This window comes from Musa acuminata, chromosome BXJ2-1 (genome assembly GCF_036884655.1).
Source record: "Musa acuminata AAA Group cultivar baxijiao chromosome BXJ2-1, Cavendish_Baxijiao_AAA, whole genome shotgun sequence".
Classification (NCBI taxonomy): domain Eukaryota; kingdom Viridiplantae; phylum Streptophyta; class Magnoliopsida; order Zingiberales; family Musaceae; genus Musa; species Musa acuminata.
In genome coordinates, this window is record NC_088338.1 from 2,242,695 (window position 1) to 2,260,660 (window position 17,966).

General features: G+C 36.9%; 2 protein-coding genes across 9 annotated transcripts; one reads left to right on the forward strand and one right to left on the reverse strand.

Moving 5' to 3' along the window:
- Positions 1-782: 782 nt before the first annotated feature.
- Positions 783-8,593, reverse strand: LOC135598394 (heavy metal-associated isoprenylated plant protein 22-like). Of its 6 annotated transcripts, XM_065092114.1 has the most exons (5): positions 8,399-8,589; positions 3,683-3,829; positions 1,717-1,768; positions 1,469-1,544; positions 783-1,368 (listed from the first exon to the last, which is right to left on the reverse strand). In XM_065092114.1, exons 4-5 carry the CDS (start codon positions 1,521-1,523, stop codon positions 980-982), a joined length of 444 nt encoding a protein of 147 aa, XP_064948186.1. In that variant the 5' UTR covers positions 1,524-1,544; positions 1,717-1,768; positions 3,683-3,829; positions 8,399-8,589; the 3' UTR covers positions 783-979. The 6 variants fall into 6 exon arrangements, with proteins under 6 accessions (XP_064948186.1, XP_064948188.1, XP_064948187.1 ...); XM_065092116.1 differs by having other exon boundaries at positions 1,469-1,768; positions 8,505-8,593; XM_065092115.1 differs by having other exon boundaries at positions 1,469-1,768; positions 8,482-8,590.
- Positions 8,594-8,877: 284 nt separating this feature from the next.
- On the forward strand, positions 8,878-17,533 carry LOC103987316 (protein FAR1-RELATED SEQUENCE 5). 3 transcript variants are annotated; one of them, XM_018829237.2, is made up of 6 exons: positions 8,878-9,020; positions 14,046-16,349; positions 16,417-16,571; positions 16,677-16,889; positions 16,982-17,045; positions 17,130-17,533. In XM_018829237.2, the coding sequence occupies exons 2-6, from the start codon at positions 14,048-14,050 to the stop codon at positions 17,135-17,137; spliced, it is 2,742 nt and encodes a 913-aa protein (XP_018684782.1). In that variant the 5' UTR covers positions 8,878-9,020; positions 14,046-14,047; the 3' UTR covers positions 17,138-17,533. The 3 variants fall into 3 exon arrangements, with proteins under 3 accessions (XP_018684782.1, XP_009403859.1, XP_009403868.1); XM_009405584.3 differs by having other exon boundaries at positions 16,982-17,533; XM_009405593.3 differs by having other exon boundaries at positions 16,438-16,571; positions 16,982-17,533.
- Positions 17,534-17,966: the final 433 nt, after the last annotated feature.

Below are 17,966 nucleotides of genomic sequence, written 5' to 3' on the forward strand. Positions count from 1 at the left end.
AGAGAAAGAGAGAGAGAGAGAGAGAGAGACTTACTTGAAATGTTCAACTTTGGCAAAAAGGAATATAGAATAAAGCAGGCATTTGCTTGTCTGAAATCATTCCTTCAGCAACTCTCTGGTGGCAAAATCAATATTACACAGTGCCATCATCACAAGGAAGACTAGTTGGGAGAGATGCCACTCTATGCATCAAGTTCTTCTTCTTCCTCCAGTCACTTCCCACCAGTGAAACCATGTCTTCACATCCACTTCCCTCAATGATGTGGACTTGACATCCATTGGTATATAACTTACACAAGAATCCATGTGATCAAGAATTAAAATTGAGGAAAGATAAGAAGTCCAATTAAGGCTCATTCTGCTAGTCAAATAATAATTTTTTTTGGGTACAATTATGGAATGACTAATTACTTTTTGGGCACAATAATAATTTTTTTGGGTACAATTATGGATCATGGTTTTATGTTTGGGTGGATCTAATTACTTACTAATTCAAATTTGACTCGGTTATCGTAGTCGATTGACCTCTTGATTGTCATGATAGTTTAATTATTAATATTTTTAAGTTACCAAATACTCAAATAAAGTAATAGTATAATTTAACAATTAAGAATTGGATTATACTTAACACATTAAACTCAAATCTTTTATTTTTCTATATTAATGTAGTGAGTGAGTAAACCCGAGATTATACTAATAAGCACATCTAAAATGGATTTAATTTTTAATCATAAATGTAATATTTCAATTAATTTTATATTTCAATTAATTTCATTTCAACAAATAGCAAAAGGTGATCATACTATTATAATACGAAGAGAGACATGCATGCATGGGTTCTCCTCACATCAAATCATCCTAACAGTTAATGCAGAGATACGATATGTGGTCTACATACGTACGCATGGATATATACATACCTGCATCCCTATTTACGTGCATACTAATCCAAGAAGATAACAACAGTACGTGAGTTCATTCACATCACAGTGCATGCGTTCGGGTTCTCTTCGCTGAAGAGCGACGAGATCTTCTCCTCCGGCGCACTGGGGCTCGCCACCGCCTGCGCCACGTTCCGAACGAAGCCTGCTGGGGCCTTCTTGTCGTAGGCGCCGGCGACGTAAGGATACGCAACCAAGCTGTAGGGGACGTAAGGCCAAGCCTCCGCCCTCTTTCCGGTGCTCTTTATCTTCCTCACCACTTCCTTTGCCTCGATGTGGCCGGTGACCGTCACCCTGCTCTGCTTTCGGTTCACGTTCACGTTCGTCACACCTGACCACCAGTTTCGATGATGTATGTCAGTGCTCCTACCAGAAACAGCGATCCATATACATCCGATTGAATGGAGTTCACTCTCTTCTGTGCAAGCTTTTAGCATGATCTAAAGATGAGTGCAGGATCCAAGGACAAATCTCCAACTGACGATCCAAGAAACGATAGGAAATCAAGTGAGGTGTGTCGATTGTACCTCTGATTGAGCTCACAGCGTGCTTTACTCTCCTTTCACAGCCATCACAGTCCATCTTCACCTTCAGATCGACAGTCTGATGATTGACCCAACACAGGCCAAGAAAACAAAGAAGCTGATGGTGAGAACAAGTCGGAGTACACTGAACAAGTAGCGAAAGAGAAGAGCTTATTCTATCCTCTTCTTCTCCTGAGGCAGACTAGAATACAGAAAAGAACTGCTTGCTGCCATGGTACTGTGTTCTCCACCTGTAGCGGCTTCCTTTTCCTTATTTGCAATGCTCTCCTTGTCTCTGTGACACTGCAAAAATCCGAGAGGTGATCAAACGCACCCATCGTCTCTTCCTCCTCCTCAGTCGCAGAGAGAGAGAGAGAGAGAGAGAGAGATGGGACAACAGCAATGTATTTATCTGAGAAGGTAGTGAGAATAATAGACTATATATAGGCCAATGCAAATGTTCCACTATAAGAACAAGGGTGTAAGGTTTCATTGAAAGCTAGTGTATATGTAATAAATATACATTCTATAAGGTAACATATTGAAGCACTGTTAGTTTCACTATGATACTATGATTATATTAATCCCACATAAAATGTGAACTATCAATTATAAAATTGTTATATATCCCCAAATTATATTTTCTTGGCTTACATTGTATACAAAAAATATATATATGTGTGTGCATTAGATGCTAACAACAGATCATTTTACTGTGCACACAGCACTTCATCAATTCTAGATGTTAAGCAGAACAAAATTGCTTCTGAAAACTAATTCCGAAGACTCATACCAACCTTATGAATAGATTAAGATTACATTCTGATAATTAAACGAATATTAGGTTGATCTAAACAATAAATCTAATCTTCCTATGTGTTTGCATTTGCTCTTTTGGTTCTTTCTTTTTTGGCTTTCCATGCATTGTTTGTGGAGAATTAGTGTCTGGTGGCCATTGGCAGCTGTGGTTGCAAATTAGTGAATGATTGCACCAAATGAAAGAGGCTTGAATTCCTACACCACAGCTATAAATAGGCTTGAATTCATACAACTGAAACAAGAGAAGGCCACACATTTTGCATGCACCTTGCAAGTTACTAGATTAGTCCCCCTCCTTTGCTCTTTATTCTTTTATTATTATCGATGATGTTGACATAATACATTTTAATTTGGTTTAAACAAGGAAAAAAATAGATACCTATTTCAATAATTTATCATGTCGATATGGTATGATGGTATCTTTATATCGGGCGATACATCGACCTACATCATCCGGTACCAACTAAAAAATTGATATCCTATTATATAATCTGATACCGTAATATAGTAATCCAAATTTAAATTTATTATAGAGAATATATTGTTCATTATATAAAATGTAGTAGTGCATTAATATTATCATAAAATGTAGTAATTTAAATCCACATTCACAAGTCAAACTAGGATAAGCTCAACACAGTCTGGGATGAACACATTAACTTGGGATCCACAGGTTGATTGCCAAACCAGTTGCCAAACCAGAGCTATGAAGATTATGATTCCACAAGTAGGTTACTGTTGTGAAACTTTGGTGATTAGACCTACAATCTCCCATTATTTTTCTCCTTGTCCTTTCTTCTCTCTTCAATATTAAAATATTTTTTTATCTACCATCAAAGATATCTGAATTTTCTTATGGATATTTAAGTCATTTATCATAAAATATATTCATTATTATCTCAATAATATTATCATATGTTTTATTTTTTTTATCATAATATTTAATTATATGTTAATTTTAGAAAACTTTATTAATCTTACAGTCCAACTGATTGATCCACTTGTTCCACCAATATCCAACTTAATCAAGTCGATGTTCAATCCATATCTCATAACCATATTCTTTATACATATATATAAAGTTAATTCTAAGTATGAAATTTCTACATCTACAAATTCACTGTATAATACACAACTATGTGAAAACAACATTAAGAACCTACCTAATATGATTAAAAGATGATGCTTCAATTATGCATGTAATTCTGCTACTAATATCAAAATTTTAACTCAAATGCCTCAAATATGCAAAAATGGATGATTGCTTGTACATCCTTCTCTCTGACTTATGAACAGCATGACTACAGCTCAGGCAACTGAACAAGTATTGATGAAGACTCAAATTGAATCAAGTAGCAGGCAGGGTACTTTTCACATCAAATGAGGCATTAAACTAACCCAATAATTGCACTTGCAGATGCCAGTTATAACTCTCTGTGTGGTCCTCTGGCTACTAATTAGGCTACAAAACCTGGTTGGCTGTCAGGCATTTGGCTGCTGCAGCTTCCACAACATCAGAAAACAGCTTTGAGAAGAAAGCTCACCCTGCACAAGAAGAAAGGTTCAGCTGGGTTGGTGACTCATGCAAGTTTCCTTGTGTTAATTGTCCCTTCAAAGGATGAGTTCAGAAGACACGAAAAGATCATTTGAATATGATTAGCAAGCAATTGATTTTTTGACATCCAGCTGCCCTTTAAGCATTAGGTAGTTGATGTGGACATCATGGATCACAGCTGCTGCATTGAACAGGAAATGCATATCCAGAGTAACATGTCAAAAACATGCACCACAGAAAAATGAAGTCAGACCAGATACAATGATTGTTTATGTGAATTCATTCACAAGCCCCTGATGGAAACATGTTACTAATATTAAGCCTACCTCTTGGAGAAGGATACCGTTGGCCTTCTCCACGGATCAAGTCATTCAACATAAAGGTCAGTACCAAAGAAGGAATGAGGTGTTCTGCTTTACCTCTCATTCCAGAACTCCTAATATATTCTTGCTAGATGAAAATGTTACAAGAATAACCTAAATGGGCGGCTTCCAGCTTTGTTTACATGCATTTCGAGAGTCATATTTCAAAGGTCAGAGATTAGCACCATAGAGAAATCTCACTGTCAAACATTGTTCAAAACTTTAATCACTTTTTTTTTACCAAGCTACATGCCATTTATTTCTCCACCAGGAACATAATCTTAGGCAAGAGTTTATTTTTCTTTTGTTTTGAATGAGGGCTAATTACATATTAACCTTTGTAGTTAGACATCTTTAACGTCCCGGTCCTTAGACTTAGAAAATTTACATTGAAATCTTTATAATTATAAAAGTGAAACATCTAACTCCATTTATCCTAACGCTATCGGTTTTACTAACAGAAGCACAAAAACAATGGGCAAAAAGATAATTTTAACGTCCCAATTACAATTCGATGGAGACGAACGACGATGTCGTTGGGGGTCGTGGGTGGCTGTTATGGATAAGGAGGGAGAGCGGTGGCGAAAGGTGAGGTAAAAGGAGAGGAGGAAGAGGACGACATAGGTGTCAACGTTCTGCATCTACGACGGCGTCACTGTACATATACATCAGCACTAATGCAGATGTCAAGTGGCCCTTTCGTCGCTCTGCATCTGCATCAGCGCCACTTAGCATTTGTGTCGATGCTGACGCAGATACAGAGCGGCGGAAGGGCTACTTGGCATCTGCATCAATGCCACTCTGCATCTACGTCGGGGTCGATGCAGATGCTAAGTGGCCCTTTCACTGCTTTGCATCTGCATTAGCGCCGACGCAGTTGTCGAGCGACGCCGATATAGATCCAAAGTGTCGACATCTGCGTTGTCCTTTTCCTCCTCTCCCTTTGTCTCGCCTCTCGCCATCGCTCTCTCTCCTCATCTACAACGGTCACCCACAGCCCCAACGACGTCGTCGTCCACAACCATCGAAAACGTAATTGAGACGTTGAAATTATCTTTTTACCCATCTTTTCATACTTCCGTCGAATAAAACCGATGGCGTTAGGATAAGTGGAGTTAGATGTTTCACTTTCATAACTATATAGATTCCAATGTAAATTTTTTAATCTAGAGATCGAAATACTAAAAAGGTCTAACTACATGAAGTAATCTATAATTAGCCCTTTGAATGCAGATCATAAGTAAGAGAAAACACAGACAAACTGATGCTTAGGTAAAATTTTCAAAATAGATGAGCCCTTATGCTAGAAAGTCACTTGGACATACCGAATAGATGAAAAAAATGATGGCCTCAAATTGTTATCTTACTAATATATATGTTCAAACTTTTGAAGTGCCGAAAAGATGTCAAGATCACACAACAAAAGACTTGTTTCTTTTTCTTCTACGGATATCAGCAACAAATTGGTACATTGGTGCATCTTAAAAAGAGAACTTAACACATCAAGTCCTCATGCAATCAAAAGCAGAACACAACCAGTGAAAAAGAACAGTATCTGAAACTCGAAGAGATGGAAGAGGCAGTAGTTCATGCAGAAGAAACTTTGTGCAGTTAAAAAGAATACAGAAGGAAAAAAGATAATTGATCATGTATGAAGCCAGCTCAATCCTTGCTACATCTCAATCAAGGATGTGCAAAAGAAAATTAAAAATTAACAATTAAAAAGTTAAGAGAGCTCAACACTGGACAAGGTCCCAGGACTCCTAGTCATGGGCTGTCAGGGAAGATCTGCCCACAATCTAGTTTTCAAGATTATTTGGACCAAACAAAAAATCCAGTTATCGAATTGAAAAAGAAAAACAATAGAGATAAAGGCATGGATATTCATGCAAAATTTTGGAAGAACCCCTAAGGTAGCTTCAGCTTCTGACCATGCGAGCCATTCCAATATTCACGAGCAATAATTGCCTTCTTTCAGGAAATGGTTCAGAAAGTTACGGATTCAAATGTGAAGTGTACAAGCACAGAGCACCTAAATCCAAGAATGTTCAGTGCATGAAACCAGTAATGACACCCAGTAAAAAATTATCACATTTCCACCTTGCTTCATATCAGAATAACTAGAAATAATGCACACCCAGTAAAAAAATTATCTCATTTCCACCATGCTTCATTTCAGAATAACTAGAAACCCCTTGGGTTAATGATTTAATCACAAGACCACTCAGGTGACCATTGATAACAACCACTTGAAATTTCACTTGAGTTAACCATTCAAATTCACCCTGTCATGAAATAGCAATCATTTCATGAGAAGTCCACCCGCAATCACTTGAAAAGTTCTAATTATCTCTAAAACACTTAACTAAATTGCTCAGCGAAAAAATAATAATAATAATAAAAGATGAAAGGAGAACAAGAACTTAGGATTGATTGAAGATTCTCTGCAAAGAGGAAAATCAATGTCGGTCGAATATTTTGTAGAATAGGGTAGATTATATGCCAATCAAATTTAAAAGTGCATCTTCCCAAGAAAATAGGATGATTGATTAGTCTTGACTAAAGGGATATAACTCTTATCATTTATTTTTCTTATTTCTTTCTTCCTACACCTGAGGATTCTATAAAAAAGGTGAAAAAAAGGTAATCAGATATATTGTAGAACAAAATGAAAAGCTCGCTTTCCCTAAAATTTGTGTAAATAGTGTGAATCCATATTCTTCCACCAAGGTGAAATCAGAGGACATCTAGTTAATCTAAAATATTCTCTCTTATTCTACTCTCTTCCTACCATCCTATCTAAACTACTTGGTGCATAACCCTTAAAGCCCCAGAGGTCATAAAACATGTCAGTACTATCCCTATCTTTACACAATCAACCAATGCCCAACTATCTAGGATCTAGTGTCACCAGAACAACCTCAACAATCAACTGAGCTAATAGAAAAGAACATCAGTGTCTCTCTCTCCCAAGTATGGTATTTGTATAATTGCTCTACATGTGTTTTCCTTTGCTAAAATTACAATTTTGTAAATTGAGTGTGCTTTCATAAAATCCACTTGTTTGTTTCATTATTTTTCTTTGTCTACGGGTCCAGTACACAAAATGGCATTCCTTGTTTGTATATACATATGCAACCTTGTACCCATTAAATATTCCATGGATGCTTTGGGATATTTTTATTTAAATCATTGTAGGCAAAGTTATGTGATGGTCCACAAAGGCACTAAAACGCTTCCTCTTAACCAAAAATGGAGACGATCCATAAAAGCTGCCTTAACTTGTATTCAGAGAAGAGAACAGCGAAAGGAGACTTTTAGTTTTACATCATAATTTTTCCAATGTGAAAATAGAAAAAAGAAAACTCTTAATCAGATTGATACAAGCCTTCTTTTAGAGTTTATTTGTCCTTCTTCAGTTCTTCTAACCAAGTCCTCTAAGAAAGTTCAATTCTGCATAATGTTTTCTGGTCGACAAAACTATTCAATAAGATACCAGTTCTGGCTTAACATAATCAAAGAATTGATCTTAATTCGTACATTGAATCTTTGAAACAGCCTCCACAAGTATCTTCTTCGAATAATATATTTCCTTCAACCTTATTCCTTAGTATTTAGTTGAAACCAAAATTTAGTGGTATGCTCCAAGAAAACATGTTGTGCATACTATATATATGCATGTTGCCCCTCTTACTTACATATACCTTATCCCACCGTTTCCCTAGTCCCTAACGGCATTTCCATCTGGTGACACTGTCATGAAAGCGTTCATAGCAGATTCAAGATGAATCCTACACCCATGGTTTGAACTGGGTATCAAGAAAACTATCTTACGTCGATACCTTTCGAAGTTTAGCAAAATTGCACTTTTTTCCTCATTGAACTAATCATCTGAAAATTCCGTTAGTTGCATATCTGCATTTCAAGCATCGTGAGAAAGAACAGAAGCCACAGATCTCTTATGCACTTATAATTCATTAACATTCATGAAATTTTAAGGAAACTTCCAAAGAAACACAAAGATCTAAAAGAAACCCATACAAAACAGGATCCATCTTACTCGGGAAAAAGCACCGAGTTTTCACACTATCGAAACGATCGGCACAACATAACTGAGAGACGAATTCAATGCACAAATACCACGAAAAGAAACAACTAACACAACAATCGTGGACATCTATTAAATGCGACGCCCACCCGGAAACCAGAAGCGAATAATTCGAAAGCACCATCAAGAGATGTTCGCAAGAGCAGATTCCAAGGGTTTCAAACAACACAACTCAAACTGAAGGAGCAGCTAAACCGTGCGTCGCGCCATCGGTCCGGCTATGGAGCGGTCGGAGGCTCGCCGCCGTTGTTCGCGATCCCCGCCCCCGCGATACCTACTACGCTCACAACTCTTCGCGAAGCCAAAAACGACGCCGAGAGATGTTTTAACGGATTTCGGATTTCGGATCCGGATCTGGATCATTCAGATATTGGAATCCGCCTTCTTCATCAAAGAGGACTTACGTACTGCGGTCGCATCCATATGCGTTCGACATCGTCGAACAAAAGAAAGATGCTAAATCGAATGGCTCAAATCAACGAGAGGAGTAAATGGACGGTGGATTCGAGATATCCCATACTGATATGTATGTGCATCAAAGGATAGGGTTTCGATCGACCTCGTTACCCTCACGCATAGTTCTATACGGACTCTCGCTTAGGAGTTCGCTCCGCCCTCCCCTTCTCCGGCGCTGGGAACCCTAAATTGATCCGCCGGCGATCGGCCCCTCAAGTTTCCGGTGTTCAATCTGTTCTCCGTTCGACGCTTTAGGTGATTTGATGTTTTTCCCCTATTTTTTTTATTTTCTCAATTTTAGGGATGCTCGTAATCGCCAGGATGGTTGTCTCGTTGGATTATATTGTCAAAGAAGCTATCTTTTTCTTCTCCAATACCTAAACTGTTAGGTCTGGATTCATAATCCTTACTTACCCAATTTTTGGTTCGTTTCTCTGATTGCTTGGAACTTGATCGAACTTTTCCCTGCATTTATTAGAATATGAGAATTTCAATTCGCCTATATTGTGTCTTGTATGGCCAACAAACAGATTATGCTAGACAGTAGTATCAGACCTGATTTTGCTTGGTCGTAAGACCCCCTTTTTATCTTTTTACGGTTTGCTGACACAAGTTTCTGAATTCTCGAACTCCCTAACCGAGGAGGATCAGTTATAGTTGGCTTCCATAAAACTGTGATATTGGTCTTTGATGTTTATCATTACATTGTCAAGTGTTTAGTTTCATCTGCTCAGTAATTAGCTTAGCTGTCAGGAGTACTGCATTATGTTACTCCTTGTGATTGTTTCTCAGAAGTTACTTTTTTCCCTCATATGTAGTCTTCTTGAAGTTTAGGATCCTTAGCCATTAACTTCTGCAAACAGCTTCAGTGGCTTAGTATTACCTCTTTTTGTGCTAGGAACTAACTAACAATTTCTTGGCTTCTTATTTATGTATGTATCACATTTTGATCTCGACAAAGAATAAAATTAGTTATTAGATTTTCTGCTGGAAGATTTGATCTTGCTTTTTGTTAATACCCTAGTGAATCCCCTAAGTCTCTGAACCTTTTTAAGGTGACAATGGTCATGACAGGTCTATAAGTGGTTTTAATTTATCTTGGCATTTGTCGGGTATTCTCAGCAATGAATATTTATCAAGCTCTTTATTTTGTAAGCGACAGTCATGCATATTTTGGTTAGTTGATTGTTCTACTCATGGGTTGCCTATATCGAGTGATCACTTGCTACAATATCTGGTTTTGTAATCAAGAGAGTTGCTTATACATGTATGTTGCATATATTGGTAGTAATTACACAGCTGGGATTTTATCGGGACATGTTCAGTGAATTTGGTTAGGTGACTAATAGTTTTGTGTGAAACACTTTGACAGGTTCAACACTAATGGTTAATTTTCTAGGATTTTGGTTTTGGGCTTGGTAAACAACTAACAAAAACTATAAATTAGAAAAAAAAAAAAAAAAAAAAAAAAAGCAGATCACAAATGGCAAAAGCAAGAAAACTAGAAAGTGTACACTGAAAACTAACATATCACAACTAGTTAGGATCTCAAGAATTAGTATTACAAGGGTCTTCTGAAAGGATTTTATAGCGACCTGCCAACATGATCATTGTGCAGCATGTTTGCTTGCAATATTGACATAAGTTGCATGGAACATTTCCTTTAATATGTGCAAAATTGATGCTATCATGTGTAGCATATATTAAAGGATCTGTCACACGTGAACTCCTTTAACTTACCCCATGACTGAGGTAACACTATATCCAGACACTTATAGCTTTATCATTTAGAAAAGTAATGAAATGTATGTATCTCCAAGAGCTCATCTCACTTTCATGAACACAAAAGATTCGACAAAGCAAACACAGGAAAGAATGTTTTAGGAGGAAAATCAAAATTTGATACTTCAAACCTCTCTCTCTCTCTCTCTCTTCACTAAAACAGAACATCAAGAACGTAAAGTGAGCTGAGTAAAATTTATGAATTTCTTTGATCTTGGGGAGAAAATTTAATCAGGAAGGAAATAACTTCCAAGATACGTGAGACACTATGGGGAGTGAGGCAGCTTTTTGGCTAGCTCAATGGTGCACTTAATTCTTTATAGATTGGTTTCTCTATGAACTAGACAAAATCTGTTGGTTTTAGAAGAAATGACCAAAACTGTGTTATTGATCAAAATTCCTACAAATTGCATAGAAACTCTTGATATTGTATTCATGTCAACCTGCACTGAAAACGGATTTTAGTTGCTTCAACTTTCATTTTACAAATGAAACTGCAATCCATGTTTTGGATTATTCTAGAAAAGGAGTGAACAAACAAATTTGTTAATATTTTAAGCAACTTTGGCCATGCATACATAAAGTTACATCTGTCCTAAAATCAGAGGAAGGAGAAAGATTGTGACAAATAGCTAACAGCTGGCATAAAGCTTTGCTACAACAATGATAAAAGAGATCTCTGTGAAATAAACATTGTGATTGAGTCATTTCTGGGATGCAGTACATCATCACATGTACAGCACCTGAATTCTTCAAAGAGAATAATGGAGTGGGCTTAGATGCCCCTGAAAGTGACAATTTGTATTGGCATTGACACAGTCATAAATGAGCAAGGGTTCTAGCCTTATTTTGGAGAAATGAGATTAAAGAATTTTGTCCAACAACATAAGTTTAGACTAAGGAATTTAAATGTAGGAGTTCCCCTCGAAGTATTGTAGTTAATAGCATTATAATGGAAGGATACCTTTTCGTCCTTTGCTTAAAGAAAATAATGCTGGTAGATGCATATTCTAGATGTATGGAAGGATATTTTATGTACTTTGCCTAAAAGATATAATATCGGCAGGTGCATGTTTCTATATCTATGGAAATTGACAGATGTGATCTCTTTTATAAAAAGATATCAGAATGAGCCACCATTGTTGTAATAAGGGCTAAGAAAATATGTAGAGGTTAAGAGAATCTGTACTGGAATAGCTTCTGATATTTGTTCTTGGAAAAATATATTTATTGTTGTAAGTGCTTATACTTCTCAAATAGGATTATCTTTTATCAACTGGAAATTCTGTAGAGGTTTGGATGAGATAATCAAACCAACCAATGAAAGTCTTTCAACAGAAGCAGATTTAAGTGGCAATATGGATTCTAGAGAATATGAGAGGGTACATGGTACATATACAGAGAACAAAATACAGATGTAATTTTAGATTTTTGTCATATTCAATGCATGAAATGAAATAAATGTCTAAATCAAGGATTTAAATTTTGGTCGGGTACTAGTTTTGGTACTTCATCGTACTGGTACATTACCGGTATATTGTTGTACACCAACTTGTAGTGTCTGGTGTCACAAAAAGGAATAATAAGATGATGATATTAACCAGTACCGGAATGTATGGTCCAGTACCAGTCCTCGGGCTGGGAATGATATTTATTTGATTCCATGGTCCAAATACATACAGGAGCAAAACAAGTTGTCAACACAAAAATATTTTCTCATTTGGAGAGTATATAGAGTTTAATGCAAAAGTTTGTCATTTCAGCCAGAAAATGCTTCACTGCATATATTAATTGTTTTGTTATATAAGAAAGTGAAATTAAAAAATAAATTTTAATCATATAAATGAATAGGGAATTCAATAAATTAAATATTTAATTTAATTTAGAAATAGAATGGCAATGGAAGGAATGTGGAATTTGGGTGAAAGTTACCAATTGCAATGGAAGTATTACAGTAAAAGGAAATAAATCTCTTGGAATCTAGTGATTGCGGTGTATCTTCAAGGAAGTAGAGTTAAATTTGCTGTGTTTCATAGAAATACAAGAATGGCGAGAAGTTTCAGACTTTCAGTAGTATCCTAAGATGGGGAGAAAGAGATGCATAAAGTTACTAAAAAGGTTTAAAAAAAAAGGACTTGGAGTCGGGAAACATGGAGTTGCCATGTTTAGAAAAATTCTTGAAAATCTTGTGACTAATCAGGATTTGGAGTTATAATGTCATGAAAGAAAATTGTAGGTTTATGAAAAATATGGTAAACAATGAAAAAGTACCTCAATATAGACTTGAATAGGTAAAGGTGTAGAAGATGATGTCCTCTTTTTGAAATGTCGAACAGCTTAGGAGATTAAGTTTATTTGACAAGTTCAGAAACAAGAAAAAAGATGCATGATGAGTGGATGAAAACTATTTTGATAATGAACTGCAATGGTGTGACTTTGGGATGAGTGCTTATGCAAAGAAAACGCTATAAAATATATACTTAGAAAGTTAATTAGCTCTGAACCAAGAAGGTTTGGTAGGGTGATTTCTCTACTAACTAAGATGAAAAGCATGAAGAAAAGGCAAAATACTTGCATATTATTCCTGGTAAGGAACTTAATACTGAGACAGTGATGTGATAAAAAAATGCATATAATGGAGCAATTACTAGTACAAGAACAATAAGTTCCCTATCACTCCCAGATTACACATAGGGTCAATCTTGAATCTTGACCTGTTTGCACTGGCATATTCAAGTCGACATCACAGGGAACATATCGTTTGCTAATATTGCTTCAATTGTATCAGTTGGATAAACTCTAAATTGGAGTTATGGAGAGATAGCATTGGAAGCTAGGGGTGTTGCGAGTATAACTAAATAGAACATACAAAGTGCAAATTGAAAAGAAAAGGATAAAGGTATAGCTGAAGTAACGGTCACAAAAGTTCAATAATTATAAACCCTTGAGAAAGATAATAGTAACAGGCCTAAATTTGGATGATTTAACCAAAGAGGTTTTTGAAGCATTATGTGAACGTGGAGTACTATCTACACTAGAAGGACAAAAATTGTGAGAAACTTATAAGGCTTTTTGAGCTATGTAGGTTGAGTATCTGATTATTACAAGGAATCTAAAAATTTAATATAGAAGTGATCTTGATATTTAGATGGATATATATTTTCCTTTTTCTTTCTCATAGATAGATCTATGTTGTTGCCAATGATAGTAGCATAAGTAGTGATCACATTCATGAATATTTATTTGTTTAGTGACAAGTAGTTACATATATGATTCTTGTATCATGCTGAGCTTACGGGTTAACATTGATGTTACACATTATGAGACATTCTTGAAGTGCTTCAAATATTTACCATCAAGTGTCAGGCACATTATGTAATCTCAAGTTCTGAATGATATATGGTACTAGCTTACTCATCAAAACATTGATTATCTCTTATCCTTTTAGTGGTTTAACTATGACATTTCTTTTACACCAATTCGCTGTTTTCCTTCCAGAAATGGAATTATCTAATTCTTCTTCGAATAGTGAATCTGTTGAAACAATTGAAGCTTCTTTTAGTGAGAAAGACAAAGACAATGCAGGGGTAGATTCAATCACAGAGGGGCCTGCTTCTATCGAGGATGTGGGAAAGGAATCTCAACCTTCAAAAGATGGCCAGGTCGGTCCTAGCACAAGATATACCGGTATTGGGGACAAAGCACTTGTTCAGAAGACAACTATAAATTCACAAATGGAGCCAGAGGTTGGTATGGTGTTTCATTCCGAAGACCAAGCTTATATGTTTTACAACAATTATGCTCAAAGAAAAGGTTTTAGTGTCCGAAAGGGTCACCTTGGTCGAAGAAAAGATGGGACTGTACGGAACAGAGTCTTCTTGTGTAGCAATGAAGGTGCTCGTCAGAGGCATTCTACACATGTGACGAAAAAACCACGTGATGTTGTGAGAACCAATTGTATGGCCCGCATTGAATATAAGGTGAGTCGTGATGGTATATGGGTTGTAAGTAAAATCATTTATGAGCACAATCATCCACTTGTACGACCACACAAAGCACACTTGTTAAGGTCTCATAGGAGGATAGTGCAATCACAACATGATGGAGTAAGTGATGCTGTGGAAAAGCCAGCACAACCTCTTGAATTTCCTGCAGAAGACGCTCATGATGCTGAATCCATTGGGTTTCTCTTGAAGGATCAAAGTAGCTATCTTCACACTAACAGGATGAGAGAACTTGAGAAGGGAGATGCTCAAGTTCTTTTAGAATTCTTGAAAGCTAAGCAGCTAGAGGATCCCTCATTTTTCTACGCTATACAGCTTGATGATAGGGAGCAAGTGACCAACTTCTTTTGGGCAGATTCTCGATCGATAATTGATTACACCTATTTTGGTGATGTGGTCTTATTTGATACAACTTATCGTCCAAACAAGAGTGAGGTACCATTTGCACCATTCATTGGTATCAATCATCATAGGCAAATTGTTTTATTTGGTGCTGCAATTTTGTTAGATGAGACCACAGAATCATTTGTTTGGTTATTTAGAACCTTCATGGTTGCAATGTCAGGACTACAACCACAAACTATTTTGACAGACAATTGTCCAGCATTATCAAGGGCAATTAGTATGACGTTACCTGAGACATGTCATCGTTTTTGCTTATGGCATATAATTCAGACCTCCACTGTACATATTTCTCATGTTTATAGTAATGACACCAACTTTCAGAAGGATTTTAAAGACTGCATACATGAAGAGGGTTCTGAAGAGGAGTTCTGCTCCAAATGGATTAGGTTGATTCACAAATATGATCTAGCTGGTAACTCCTGGTTAGAAGATGTGTATGCAGCTCGAGAAAGATGGGCATTGGTTTATAATAAGAACTCATTTTCTGCTTTCATGACAACAATGCAGTGGAGTGAGAGCATGAAGAATCACTTCAAGAAGCACTTCAATAGGAAGTTGCCTCTTTCAAAATTTTTAGAGCAGTATCACAAGTCATTGAACCGATTTCGTGAGAAGGAACTATATGAGGATTATAAATCAAGACAAACCAAACCAGTTTTGCTGGTTGACATGCCTATGCTAAATGAAGCAGCAGAATCGTATACGAGGCTCATGTACAATGAATTTGAAGATGAGTTTAAGAGCCAACTTTCTTGTCTTTGCGAACCAATAGGAATAGATGGCACAGTGTACACCTTCAAAGTTGCCCTTCCTGGAAAGCACTCTTTTGGGATCGTTGAACTTAAACCATCAAATTTAACAGTGTCATGCAGCTGTAGAAAGTTTGAGAGTATGGGCATCTTATGCATGCATGCACTAAAGGTCCTTAACAATAACAACATCCTTCACTTGCCTTCCCAGTATATACTGAAAAGGTGGAGCAAATATGCAAATGTCGAGATTGTATCTGGGAAACATCATTTGATAGCTAAAAGTGATGGCCAAGATCTTCTGACGCAGCAGTATTCCCGGGTTTGCCATAAGGCAATTACTATTGCTGTAAAAAGTGCATTTTCTGAAGATGCTCTACAGATTTTTGACCAAGAACTTGATAAGTTGATAGCTGAAGTTGAACATGTTCTGCACATGGCTCCATTGAGTAGACAAACCGAGGATGATGTGATACTCATTGACAATATTCAACAGGACGAACTAGGAAGTAAGAGAAAAAGGAGCAAGAAAGCTCGTGCAAGGGACGGACAAGATTCGAAACAGAAGAAGAAGCTTCAATCCCGTAATGATGCAGTTAACACAGGAACCATCTACCAGAAAATACAGACTAAAGAAAAAGCAAGTATGTAATCAGTATTTTAACTTGTGTCACTTGACATATCCTATTTACACTTCATTTTGTTGAATAGGGCAAACTAATGATGCATCAGATCGGTTGATGATTAATGAGCCCTCGCATGTTGCATCATTTCATCGGGAGAGCACCACATCCTATGGCAATTCAATGTCACTGCAGCCTTCTGGTTGCTCACCTTTTCCTCAGGACACTATCATGCCTACTCAGGTTTGTCCTAATTTTCTTTCTTGATTGAGTTGGTGATCTTCCTGAGTCATGTTTTGAGCTTTCTAGTGACCCTGTACTGTGTCTGTTGTCCCTGATGCAATATAGGAACCATTTACACCTTCTCAAGGTTTATTTGATCATGCAATTGCATCTCAAGGAGCAAACAGCGGTAATATAACATGGTGCACCCCGAGAGGCTCAATTGGTGTCCCCATGCCAGTTTTGCAAGGGCAAGCCAACAACTATGTAAGTTGGGTGGTTCAACCTTGCAACGTTCCCAGTATGGCTATGCCACAACTTCATCTCGACCATCCAATGGTATAAGAATGATGTTAATTCAGATATATGCTTCTGTTATTTAATTGCTTGGGTAAGAGCTGACAGTTACTGATCATCTACGCTCATCACAGCATTCTACTGTTCCTGGCCAGCATCAGTCATTGTCTCGCAAGCTCACATTCGACATTAACAAAGGTACAGATACAACAGGGCACATGCAACACTGATAGTGTCCCTTGACGTTGAATCTTGAACTGACTAACAAAAGGCCACCATCAGGTAATTGATTCAGAGCGAGCGTACTGCACATTTCAACTGATTGATCGACACCTCATGTGGCTCATGACAGCGCATGACGACCACGATATGTGGGAATGCTGCAGCCCTAATCTTTGTAACTTTGTTGTATAGCATCTTCAAGTCTCATTATCTTTTTCCCCTTTTTTTGTGGCCGTTTTTACCACCACCAAGATCCTGGTTTGTAACATCAATGCCTCGATCATGTCGGTTACCGGATCGAATGTTGTTTTAGTTTTTTTAATCTGAAGCTGATCGAAGTCATCTGTTATATATTAGTATAAATACCTTACAGATGATGTACTGGTGATTGGTATTTAGGGTTTACTGTATCGGTAGTTTGTAAATCAGTTCTGGTTATTTTATTTGTACAAGCTCACAAGCAACAGATGATGTAGGTTATTTTATTTGTACAAGCTCATGTGTGTGTGTGTGTGTGTTAAAGAGATATATAGATGTTGAAGTCAAAAGAGATGAGAGATTAGTATTAGTGGCCCAAGGAGATGTAGAAAGAGACTTGAGAAGAGGTGGTGAAGGTGGCGATGGTATGTAGTAGTAGATATTCTTATTGTGAAGGTGTTCATATTCCATCCTCCCCTATATGATATGAACTACACCATCCAAGTCACATCGCATGTGCCCCAGCATAATTCATAATTCATATGCACAGGTCAATAACTTTGACATAACCATTTGCACCAAATGCTAATCGAAGAAGAAGCTAACCATGATGGTGTTGGAGGAGTAGCTAACAGATTTCTTTTTAATGATAAAAAGATTAAATTAATGATAGAAAAATAAATAGATGGTAATTAAATA

Excerpts from the sequence above, each read along its gene's own strand:
- LOC135598394 (XM_065092112.1), bottom strand. The coding sequence starts at position 1,803 with ATGGGTGCGTTTGATCACCTCTCGGATTTTTGCAGTGTCACAGAGACA. Across the intron at positions 1,545-1,716 it reads GGAAAAGGAAGCCGCTACAG|ACTGTCGATCTGAAGGTGAA; the intron begins GTGGAGAACACA and ends GTCAATCATCAG. Across the intron at positions 1,369-1,468 it reads CGCTGTGAGCTCAATCAGAG|CTTGCACAGAAGAGAGTGAA; the intron begins GTACAATCGACA and ends TCATGCTAAAAG.
- LOC103987316 (XM_009405584.3), top strand. The coding sequence starts at position 14,048 with ATGGAATTATCTAATTCTTCTTCGAATAGTGAATCTGTTGAAACAATT. Across the intron at positions 16,572-16,676 it reads ACACTATCATGCCTACTCAG|GAACCATTTACACCTTCTCA; the intron begins GTTTGTCCTAAT and ends GATGCAATATAG. Across the intron at positions 16,890-16,981 it reads TTCATCTCGACCATCCAATG|CATTCTACTGTTCCTGGCCA; the intron begins GTATAAGAATGA and ends CGCTCATCACAG.